The 12,876-nt window shown below is 36.4% G+C and overlaps 1 protein-coding gene across 5 annotated transcripts in view; it reads right to left on the bottom strand.

Moving 5' to 3' along the window:
• Nucleotides 1-12,876, bottom strand: part of CCDC171 (coiled-coil domain containing 171) — a 369,406-nt gene that overhangs the window by 169,176 nt on the left and 187,354 nt on the right. For all 5 annotated transcript variants that reach the window (XM_057498705.1, XM_057498704.1, XM_057498703.1 and 2 more), the window contains 2 exons: nt 4,044-4,548; nt 3,161-3,277 (listed from right to left, as the gene is read on the bottom strand). In XM_057498705.1, the coding sequence (XP_057354688.1) occupies nt 3,161-3,277; nt 4,044-4,548 (622 nt within the window). The remainder of the gene's footprint in view (nt 1-3,160; nt 3,278-4,043; nt 4,549-12,876) is intronic.

Raw genomic sequence — 12,876 nt, 5'->3', positions numbered from 1 at the left:
AACTCTATAATACAGGTAATACTATTCCCATTTTACAAATAAAGAAACTGAAGCAGAGAGAGTTTAAATAACTTGCCATGTCACACACTAGTGTCAGAACAGTAGTCAAAAGTCAGGCAGAATCCCTGCTTAACCCTATACACTATGTTGCCTCCACTGTACAGCACTTTAGCAATATTTGAATAGAAAATGAATAATCAGTAGTCTAAAAATGTCCACAGGCAGATATCCATGTGTATCTTCATCAATGTAATACACTATTTTCATAGGCAGGAAGGGCACAATTTTTTTACCACCCACTGTATGCCAGATACTGTATAAAACTGTTCAGCAAGTATTATCTCATTAAATCCTCCTAACAACCAGGAAGATAAAACTATCTCCATTTATAGGTGTAGAGTCTGATGCCCAGTAAAGCAACTTGCCCAATTCCACACAATAACTAGCAGAGCTGGATACAAAATCAAATATGCCATGTTCAAAGCTGGTGTTCTTTCTACTACACAATAATGCTTACCTAGTTAGGTTATTTGCACACTAATAAACTCAACATGACTGTATAATCTGTTATGGCTTTACATTTATTACCCTCATTATTATCTGTTAATAATCTCTCATACTTTAAATGCCTGAAAATATTTTCCCATCCTTTTTGCTAAAATATCAGAATTTCTACCACTAGGATGCACTTAAAAATGAAAACACATACCTGGAAAAAATAATAATTGACCCCTCATCACATTTTGAAGGAATTATTCTATAAACCCAGCTAGTCAAGTAATCTCTGCAGAAGGTACACACCAGTCATTTTTGCACTAGTCCAATAATAATTCAAAAATCTGCCTGTCTGGAACATATCCTGCCCTGTACTCTTCAGGACTTTCATGTGTAAGTTATTCTCCACATGTAAGCAACTATCACTTTTTCTTCTATAAGTACTGTTCTTTGGCCAACAACATACAAAGGCTTCCCTAAAATAAGTTTCCCTGAACTTGCTATTTCCTCAAGTAATCAGAGACACAACCAGGTTCTAACATCAAAGGCCTCCCTGGAGGTGGGAAAACATCACTCTTGCTCTACTTTCTACTTGATAGATCTTACCCACACTTATTTTTAACAGGGTGTCAATAACCATTATGTCAATATTTTAACTTTAAAATGTTGCAAGGGGCCACTTTTGGAAAATGTGCTCAGGGGCATCACAGCCTATGTTTGTTAAACCTCTACAATCTAATCCCACACCAATGATTCACCTTTTCTCCCACCACTCCCCAATATGGTTATAAGGGAAAATACATTGTAGTAATCACCATCTGTAAACCAGGCCTGTTAAACATGGATTTCCATTATCATCTCTTCATGTCGCTTCTTCCCACTGTTGCATCTCTGCTTAATCTATGCCCTTTGTCTGAATGCCATCTCTCCTCTCCAAATTACTATCATTCTAGGCCCAACTAAAGCCCGCAGAAAAGGCTCCCTGAAGCCTTCCCAATAATCCTAGGCCCACGTTGGGCTGCACCTTCTATGGACTCTTAGATTCTTATTTCCTCATCCAGCCCGTGACTATACTCTGCCTCTGCCTAAAGTCGTTCATGAGTTGTCATTTTGTTATATATAATATGGCACCAGGAAAAATAGGCACTAGCCATCAACACACAGGCTACCAGCAAGATCTGTTCCCTTTGAGTCTGTGATATTTGTGAAGTGCAATATATGTGCTTACATACATACATATATATATATATATATATATATATATATATACATGCTTATAGCATCGTGCATATTTTCTAGATGGCCAGATCTACATTTTTTGTTTATCTCCTGAAGTATACACAGCACAGTGATAAAGAAAAAACCTCATTAAACAAAGTAATATTATACAGACAAGATTATGGCTTAAGAAACTAATCTATTTTTACGTGTCCACATACCAACAAAGAATATGACTAACAGAAATCATCTCTTTATTAAATTAAATCCAACTAAACTAGATTTTATTAAGATCATTCAAGAATGTAACAGTTTTGCTTTCAAGTTATAATACCAACATTCTTAAAATACATTTATTTGGACTTTTGTTTTAGACTTCAAACCTAGTATGCTGAGGTTTTGCCAAAGCATTAAATATACATATTATTTACTAACATCAATGGCCACAACCTGGAAATAATCTTTGAATCACAAGTTTACTACTACAAGGGCCTAGCTTTAGATAGTTGCAATCACAATAAATGATCTATATTTATATAGCAGAACTATCTAAAGAATTAAATCCTAAATCACTATTTCATTAATGCTTACAACATTTCATTAAGCAGCAAGTATTAACAAGTCCATTACACCATGTTTACTGTTAATGTGTCTGAAAGTACCATAATTAGTCCTGGCATAGCTTAATCGGTAAGTAATGGTGTATTATATTCTTCTAGTGTAGAGAAATTAGTTTTCATTGAACCTTTCACACAAATATATCAATGCAATCTGAGTCATGAAAAAACGAACTTGAATTTTGGAACTCTGGAAATCACTAATTATAGGTGATTCTATACCTGGTGGAAAGGAGCAGACTATTCAAGTTAACTATTTAAAATTAATTAGAAAAAATAAAAACACATTACCAAATGAGTGAAAATTTTCTACTGGTTTGGTTATTACTCAAACTTCTAAGATTTACAACCAGAAACAGAAATGAAGGAAGACTAAAACATTCTGAGTATTACTTTTTAAAAAAGATAGTGATAAGCTTCCTATAGGAAAATCATCACTAGGAAAAAAAGGAAAGATTTGGAAAAGAGCATCCAAACATAATAAAACTAGACAACTTGAAATTATATACATTTGCTATTTTCTTTATACCTAAATGTTTATAACAAAAAATCAAACCTAATTCCTTCACAAAGGGAAAAAAAATTGGATACATTCACCAGGAAATGTCATTTAATTTTCCCATAAATAAAGACAAAATTACCCATCAAAGTTTACATTAATTCACTGCATCATTAAATGCAGATTTACCAATCTCTCAGTATCTGAACAAAAGAGAAATGAGAACAAATATATTTTCTTCCTAGCTGGTTTATTAGATTGGTGCCATGCAGCATTTCTGGATATTTGCTTCTGAATGTATTTTGTAAGGACCTTAAAGAGGGAATCATACCTGTTTTACTAATAGCTTCCTGCAACTCGGCCATAGAAGTGGTAATTGCAGCAAGAAGGTCAGAACTGGTTAGCCAACCAAGTGCACGCAAACAAAGCAACTGTTCCTTTTGATGTTCTGCAAAGACAGAGAAAAATCCACTATGCTATGCTAGAAAAATTTATTAAAATCCATGTTTAAAATTAATAGCAATGTTTAGCTATTTAAGAAATAGATCAAAACTTGTAGACAGAACTTTGCCTACTGAGTAAAAAGTCTGCAAAGAAATGTTACATTTGATTGATTTAATTAATTTATATATAAAACTGTTAACTGACATCAAAGAAAAAGTAAACTTTATTCTATTAATACCACTTAATAGCTTGTTTTTTAAGTTAAAAATTAAAATCAATGTTTTCTCAGAAGACTCAAGCATTCAAAAAATATTAGCTGGAAAATCTACCTTTGTCTCATTTTTTATAAAATTCTTCAATAGGTTTTTAACTCTGGTAATTTTATACTGATTCATAGAAAGGGAAAATAAATTATAATTCTAATTAACTTAAATACAGCAGTCTACAGATTGACTTAACTGAAAAATTACTGTAAACTCTGCATGTACTGTGAAAAGAGATCCAAACATAATTAGGTTAGACAAGTTGAAATTATACATATTTGCTGCTACTTTCTTTATATTTAAATGTTCATAACAAAAAACCAAACCTAATTTATACATAAACATACATTTATCCATATACACATACATATCTATAGATATATGTGACTATGTTACATGATTAGAAATATTCAGTGGATTTTTAAAGTCTGCATGATGGCCAAACATATTTACATAGCATGTCACTTACATTCAGCTTAAGACTTTAAAAAGCACAAATTATCTTACTTGGAAACTTATGCCTGTCTTTGGGCTCTCCTATACACACTAACATGCCTATGCCTTCTTTGAAACTTTCCATCCAAGTAAAAAGAGAGACACACGATTGGCCCAAAATCTTGAGTCTGTTTGCCGCCAAAATTGCAATAACACTTTTTCGGAATACGCGTATCAGCCCTTTGAATGGTTTTTTCTTCATCTTGGCTTCCTCTTGCTTCTTTTCCTCTACAGTTGACAAAGCCTGAGCTAGAGTTCTAACTTCTAATTTGAACAACTCAAAGGTGTTGACTTGCTCCTGGAGAAAATCTCTCTGTGTAGATAAGGCACACGATCGGCTATAGAGAGGATACAAGGCACCAGCCATCAATGCACAGGCTGCCAACAAGGAGGTTTGTTCCCTTTGAGTCTGTGATAACACCTTTTTGAAATGCGAATTCTCAAGGACCAACCGTTCATGTGACTTCTCAATACGGTTCACTTCTTCCATATTTTTTTCAGCAATTTCTTGAAATTTCTATAAGAAGAGAAGTCAAATAATATATTTGATCATGAAACAAATAGGCATTTTATAATTTGTCTTTATAGAAAAAAAATAAAATTTGCTGACAGTTACTTCTTCAGAAGATTCATGCTCTGAAATACCCAAAAATTACATGTGACAGAGCAAAAGTGGGCCAAACAACTTAATGTGCACATTGATTTTTAAGTCCTCTTACATAGAAGCTTTATACATAAATTTATAAGTATTTCATATGTTTCTTATACACTTATACATAAATACACATATTAAGAACAAGAAAATGTCTCCTCTTCCATTCCTTTTATTTCCTGCTTTTAAATAGAAATTACACCACCAATAGATGCTTTCTTATATGGAAAAAGACTTTACTTTTTGCCAAAATAATCAAAGGGTTAAATCAATGATACCACAAATAGCCCTTGCCTGTCTGCCATTTACTAGATGAGGAGGGACTGATTCTCAGAGCATACTCTTATTTCAGTGTCTTTCTTAACCATCCTAAGACAGAAGGCTGTACAAAGTACAGCTTCAGTGGTAGGAGGAAATACTAATTGTAAACTGGGCCTCAGCAGCAATCTGATCCTCTTTTCCTAATCAAGGTACTTACAATCCAAAACTTAATTTGAAATGCAAAAAAATTTTAATTGCAAACACCATATTTTAATCACTAGAAAATAAACTAGCCCTTTATGAAATCACATGCCTAGTGATCAAGGAATTGCTCAAGTAAAGTATAGAAGATAACAGATCCCAATTTCCTTTACTAATTCATTTATCATTCAATAAACATTTACTGATTACTCACTAAACTCCATGTGCTAGGAAAATAGACAAGTAAATCAATCATAGTATAATACTAAAATAAAACTATGCCAGATTGCCAGAGGTGCACAAAAGGGAGTTCACACAAAATGATGTTGACAGGCTTTTGGAAGGATATGACAAAAGACAAGTGGGGGTGGGGTATGTAATAGAAAGACTGAAAAAAAAAATCCCTACTCCACCGTTAAGAAGGCTAACCATAGCTACTCTATAATAATTTAATCTAATCCTTACAATCAATGGTAATTTAACAACTTCATTTGGATCTTTCTCTAGCCAAGTGAGCTGCCATGACTTGGCCATGGACCTCTTTTTTTCTTAAAGGCAGGTCAAGGGGGTTCAAAGTGAATAAGGGGATCCAATCAGGGACAGGGAGAAGTCATGCTCTGTATACATTTAATAAAGTGAAGTGTTGTCTTTATTATGAGAGAATCTTTTTGCGGGTGTTACAGAAAATATTGGTTCAGGCTGCACTCTGTCTAAAATTTAATGTTATTTAATGTTCATCTTTGGAAGAGTTTTATTGTAAGTGTACGTCTGATTTAAGAATTACCCACTGAACAACTGAAAGAATCTAAGGCATTTCTAAAATTTACATTGGCAGGAAAATCTCCGAAGTGATCAGACTTTGAGAAAATCATACAGTCTCTTGACTACTCTGAAAGATTTGGAGTCAGAGCCCACCACAGACAATGTGGCTAGGCAGTAGCCAAAAGAACTCAAACTTGTGAAACATTCTGCTGAAGAAAGTAACTCCTGGAACAAAACTGATCCTGAGGCTGAGGATGGGGTTCCCAAAGGTGCATAGTGAGAACAAGGAGGCTCTCAGAGGTACAGGCCTGAGTACAGAAGAGTAAGGGAAAGAGACAAGAGGCCACTCACTGATTCAACTTCTTGGATGCTTTCCTTTGGGCAGGAGAAAAATTGTATGTTAGACATTGTTTTGAATGCTTCTATATGATAATTCCCTTTTGCTTACTCTACCTTTTCTCCAAAGTCTGATCCAGCCATATCTGTGGAGGTACTGTGAGAAATAAAGGAACAGGGCAATAAAGGAATTGTGACCTTGCCCCCTACTGCAACTCCACTGATGGCCAAGCTGCGGTGGCAGTATTCTGTCACTGGAACTGTGTCCCAGGGCACCATACAAGGATACTTGTAAAGGAAGTGGTATTCCACTGAGAACTGCTCAAAGAAGCAAGAAACTCTAAGTTCCTTGAAGCAGATGTGAGACCCCCTTTTAAGGGAGGCAACCTTTAAGAAAAGGGAAAACTGATACTGGAGTTGCAGCTAGACAAAGCAGGAAGAATAGTACATGGAAAAGCAAGAGGATAAGGTGTCTGAGCAAGTGCAAACCACTCAGAATGTCTGCAGAGAAGATAACAATGATGGATATTTGAGAAGTACGTAAAATAACAGATGACTAAGCAAGGAATTTAAACTTTATTCAGAAAGCTATGAAGAGCTATAAAATCCTGAAACAGTTGCTCTGTTTCAGTAAATGGATGGGAGAATCAGAGACATCAATAGACTGCCGAGGCTAGCCACAGAGTTGCAGGGAGTAGGGATGGAATGAGGGGAGCAAAGGGAAATTACAAGGGTTAATTCCATATTCTCTCCAAATTCTATATTCTCTTCAATATTCTCTAGTTCAACTAGAGGAAAAATGGAGAATTATAGAAAATGTAAAATCTTTTATCACACTGGCCATAGCTAAGCAGCAGAAGTAAAAACGAACCTAACTGGGTACCAGGTGGCTGCCTATTTGCATATTCACCGACCTCAGCATCTTAGGGAGAAGTGCATTTTCAATAAAAACTCCTTTTTTTGAACCAAAAAATGGGAAAGATGCATTTGCTAATGATATTTTAAATATTTTAAAACAATATTCATTGATCAAAATCAAATAGTTTACTGAAGGAGAGCTAAAAGTAGAGTAAGCCCATTGTGAAATTTCATTAATTTTAGCACATGATAAATCTCAAACTCCCCTACTGTACACAGCTGGGCCACCACCACAGATCATCAGGCTAAAGGTAAAAGCATTTTAGGGAGGCAGTCAGAAACACAAAGTCCTGGGATGAGGATAAGAGGGTAACTAAAACATGGATGGAAATGGATAAAAGTCTAAAATAAGTTACCAAAAATACTACATTCTCTACACAGAGAAAAACAGGAACATGTGGAATTTTTAAAAAACAGAACTAGATTCTGGATTTACACAACCAGTGTTCATTTTAGGAGGAGTAGTGTCAACATAATAAAGCAATTTTTGAAGATCTTCATGTGATTTTATAGTTTCAAATTTTGATCATTTGTAGTGACTATATATTAAAAAGAACAGATTAATATTAATTATTATCATTATGAATGATTTTGTGAGACTCATCATATAATTTGTAATGTAAGAAAGAGATGCCATTCACAAATTGTTGTAAGAATAAAAATAAGTGAAGAATACACATGAAGTCTGTTTTTCTTATAAAGTCTTCACCTTCTGCCATGATCCTCAACCTAATGAAAAAGGAGAGAACGCTCTGCTCCTTTACTATCCAGATGTGAGGCTTACTACTACTTTCTACAATTTAACCCCACCCTAGCACCCCCAGATCATTTCCCTCTGGTTCTCCTAACCCTACTCAACTTTTAACGATCGTCAGAGCCCATTTCAAGGTCTATCTATTCCACGACACCCTTTACTATAATTCTCATTCACAATGACCTTGACCTTCACTGAACTTAATTATGCCACTCAGGCATTTAATTCCTATATGCCACTTACTTACTTCATGTGTGTATACCTACTCTCCCTCAAATAAAATTGAGTGCCAGTCAGAGAATACAGTTAATGATTCTGTAACATCTTTCTACATTGATAGACAGTGACCACACTGGGGGGAGTGAGGATTTAATAATATGGATAACTTTTGAACCGCTGTGCTGTATATTTGAAACCAACATAGGATTGTATATCAATGATACTTTAACAAAAAATAAAATACAGTGCTAGTTCCTAGAGGCCAAGAATTATTTACTGTAACACCTGTCACAGTGATTTCTGGTAGGTATTCAATAAATATTGAACAAATTAAATAATCCTTTATAAAATGTTCCTTGGTACATAACACAGTGCTTTGCCCATAATAGGCAGTGAATAAATACCCAATGAATAAAATGATTTACAAATGTAAAGAAAAATACAATCAAAAAAGATATTATTTTCAAATACAATTTGGAACTTTTCAACATGTCAGAATTATGCTTTAAATTAATTCTGATATTCCACAGGGACTTTCAGAGGTATTGCATTATTTACTGTGAATTATTCTTGAAGAATGAAGCTTATTTGGTGGTAAGGCTGGAAATGGCTACAAGCACAAATTTTCCCTAAAAAAAAATTCCTCTGTTCTTTACCCAAGGAGATGAAAGGTTAATATTTTTGAAGCAAACATAAGGAACATCGCCTTCAAATGGGGCAAAAGCATGCCTCGTATGGAAATGACCTGCTCCTCAGTGTGTTTCATTTCAAAAATAATTCTCAAATTCCCTCCAAAAACATTCTCATCATGAAAAATTAGGAAACAAAAATAAAGGGTAGATATCTTTTACACAAATTCCTTTGGCATATCAAAAATACTACATATTTCACTAGTTTTCCTTTATTGTCTGATAATTCAAAAAGCACCCAAAATGGGAGTAGAGGATAGTTTCTTAATGAATCATACACTTCCTGAGACACATGAGCTTTGAGGGACAACTTATTGGCTTACAGCACTCCATGAACTTTGAGATTTGGGGCCAGAAATCAGACACTTCCCTAGGGAATACAATTCTTTCTTATCACTTTTGCTTGCTGAGTTCTTATTCTTTATGTTGGCAAAGAGACAAACTGCAAACTGGACATTCAATGACACATAGACGTCAAAGGACTTGATTTAAAATATTTTATCTTGGTAAGTTATGTATCTTGGCTTTTTATGCAATAGTAAAATGTGAAGTACAACAAACATAAATTCACCTGCTTTTCCTCATAACATAAATGTTTCTGTCAAAAATAAAGCACATTTTTTGAAGAAACTGGAACCCTCATACATTGCTGGTACAGATCCTTAAGTGCAGCAGCAGCTTTTGGAAATAGTTCAGCAGCTCCTCAAAAAGTTAAAGACAGAGTCACCATATGACCCAGCAGTTCCATTATCTGGTCTTCACACGTGTGCCAAACTCCACAATGATTATTTACTTAACTTAAAAACACTACCTTCATTTTGTAAATTTAGCATGCCAAAAATAGTATGTGCCAAAAATTGGCAAATGCCTGTGTTTGTTTACTCTTTCATTTCTAAGGCCCTACAAATTATAAAATTTGGATAAGCCAAGCTCTCAAAAGAACAAAGTTCTCCTTATCACTAGACTGAGTATAACTGTGTCAATATAGGCAAGATACTTGATTTGCTGACTGTTATAAAATATTACCTCAGACTGTTGGAAAGGTAGCATTACCTCCAAATTTGGATCTGTCCCATGTATCTCTTCCTCCTGGGTTTTCAGATCCTGCCAACAGGGCCCAAGATGGCTCCAGTCTCTAGGAAGCCCTCAAACTTTGACCTCCTCTAAGTTGACAACATTCTTTTGGCAATTAATTACATACAACCTTATGATAAACCTATGTTAGTTAATTTTTCATATATTTAAATAATGCCTCCCCAACTAACTGCGACACTTTCTGAGGAAAGAACTAAGTATTATGTTTCTTTACTAATACCACAGCATGAAACACAGCATCCTTTATTATTTGGTATATAACATGAAAAGTTTTTTACTTATATTAACTACGTTATATAAAAGTTGTCTTGTATTTTTACTTACAGCAATAATTTTGCAATATAGTACCCTGAAAATTCAAGCTCAGAAAAAAACAAGTCTGAGAGGAATAAGAAATAAGGGAGCTACCATTTGTGGATGGATAACAGTATGACATTGGTTACCTCTTTCATACACTACCATGTTTAATTATTAATTACTCGAGAATCACTCAGAAATCCAAGTTCAAAAAATATGAAACTGAACTGTCACTAGACCTATTTTCAGATATTACTTTATATACAAAAATAGCAGAGGAGAACCAAGATGGCAGCATGAGTAGAGCAGCGGGAATCTCCTCCCAAAACCATATATATTTTTGAAAATACAACAAATACAACAATTTCTAAAAGAGAGACCAGAAGATACAGGACAACAGCCAGACCACATATACACCTGCGAGAACCCAGCACCTCGTGAAGGGGATAAGATACAAGCCGCGGCCCAGCGGGACCCGAGCGCCCCTCACCCCAGCTCCCGGCGGGAGGAGAAGAGTCAGAGCGGGAGGGAGAGGGAGCCCAGGACTGCCAAACACCCAGCCCCAGCCATCCACACCGGAGCGCAGACACAGTCTGTCTGTGGGGTGCTAGAAACTAGGGAAACAGGACAGTAAGACCTGTGAGCAGGTCCCGCAGCTGGTGCCCTAGGGACAAAGAAAAGTGAGTGCTTTTTGAAAGTCTTAAAGGGACAGGGACCCCACAGCTGGACGGAAGTGTCCCGGGACACTTAGCCCAGCAGCTGGGAATCCCAGGGAAGTCCCGGTGCCCTAACCCCCTGGGCAGCAGCAGCGCAGCTCGGAGGCCCCTCATGGAGATAAACATCCACCCGCCCACTCCCCCTCTGATGCGGCTTAGCCATATTGGAGAAGCAGCCTGAGGCTGGCCACACCCACAGCATCCATGGAGCTCCACAGAGGCCGGGCAAGAATTAGAAACCCTGTCTGCATGCAACTACCCAGCACAAGCTGGTAGGGGTCGCTGTTCTCCCAGGAGAGGAAGGCCACAAACTAGCAAGAAGGGACTTCCTCTTAGCCAACACACCGCCAGCTCCCCACAAATACCTCTATCGCCATGAAAAGGCAGAAGAATCTGATACAGACCAAGATCACAGAGGCAAACCCTGAGAAGGAGATAGACCTAACCAATCTCCCTGAAAAAGAATTAAAAATAAAGCTCATAACCATGCTGATGGAGCTGCAGAGAAACATGCAAGAGCTAAGGGATGATGTCCGGAAGGAGATTACAGAAATGAAACAATCTCTGGAAGATTTATAAGCAGAATGGATAAGATGCAAGAGGCCATTGATGGAATAGAAACCAGAGAACAGGAACACAAAGAGGCTGACGCAGAGAGAGATAAAAGGATTTCCAGGAATGAAACAATATTAAGAGAACTGTGTGACCAATCCAAAAGGAATAATATCCGCATTATAGGGGTGCCAGAAGAAGAAGAGAGAGAAAAAGGGATAGAAAGTGTCTTTGAAGAAATAATTGCTGAAAACTTCCCCAAACTGGGGAAGGAAATAATCGATCAGACCACGCAAATGCACAGAACCCCCAACAGAAGGGACCCAAGGAGGACAACACCAAGACACATAATAATTAAAATGACAAAGATCAAGGACAAGGACAGAGTTTTAAAGGCAGCTAGAGAGAGGAAAAAGGTCACATACAAAGGAAAACCCATCAGACTATCATCAGATTTCTCAACAGAAACCTTACAGGCCAGAAGAGAATGGCATGATATATTTAATGTAATGAAAGAGAGGGGCCTTGAACCAAGAATACTGCATCCAGCACAATTATCATTTAAATATGAAGGAGGGATTAAACAATTCCCAGACAAGCAAAAGTTGAGGGAATTTGCCTCCCACAAACCACCTCTACAGGGTATTTTAGAGGGACTGCTCTATTTGGGAGCACTTCTAAGACTAAATAGATGTCACCAGAGAAAATAAAATCAAAAAAAAAAAGAAAAGGCAAACAACAGCGAGAAGAAAGCAGGGGTTGCAGTACTAATATCAGACAAAATAGACTTCAAAACAAAGAAAGTAACAAAAGATAAAGAAGGACATTACATAATGATAAAGGGCTCAGTCCAACAAGAGGATATAACCATTATAAATATATATGCACCCAACACAGGAGCACAAGAATATGTCAAACAAATACTAACAGAATTAAAGGAGGAAAGAGAATGCAATGCATTCATTTTAGGAGACTTCAACACGCCACTCACTCCAAAGGATAGATCCACAGGACAGAAAATAAGTAAGGACACAGAGGCACTGAACAACACACTAGAACAGATGGACCTAATAGGCATCTATAGAACTCTACATCCAAAAGTCACTATTTACAATAGCCAAGAAATGGAAGCAACCTAAGTGTCTATCGGTAGATAAATGGATAAAGAAGATTTGGTGCATATACACAACGGAATATTATTCAGCCATGAGAAGAAAACTAATCCTACCATTTGCAACAACATGGATGGAGCTAGAGGGTATAAATAAGCCAGGTGGAGAAAGACAAACACCAAATGATTTCACTCATATGTGGAGTATAGGAACAAAGAAAGATTGAAGGAACAAAACAGCAGCGGAATCACAGAACCTACGAATGGACTAACAGTTACCAA

Source organism: Manis pentadactyla, chromosome 3, assembly GCF_030020395.1.
Source record: "Manis pentadactyla isolate mManPen7 chromosome 3, mManPen7.hap1, whole genome shotgun sequence".
Lineage (NCBI taxonomy): Eukaryota > Metazoa > Chordata > Mammalia > Pholidota > Manidae > Manis > Manis pentadactyla.
The sequence above is the reverse complement of the archived record's forward strand: the minus strand, read 5'-3'. Positions and strand labels throughout refer to the sequence as shown.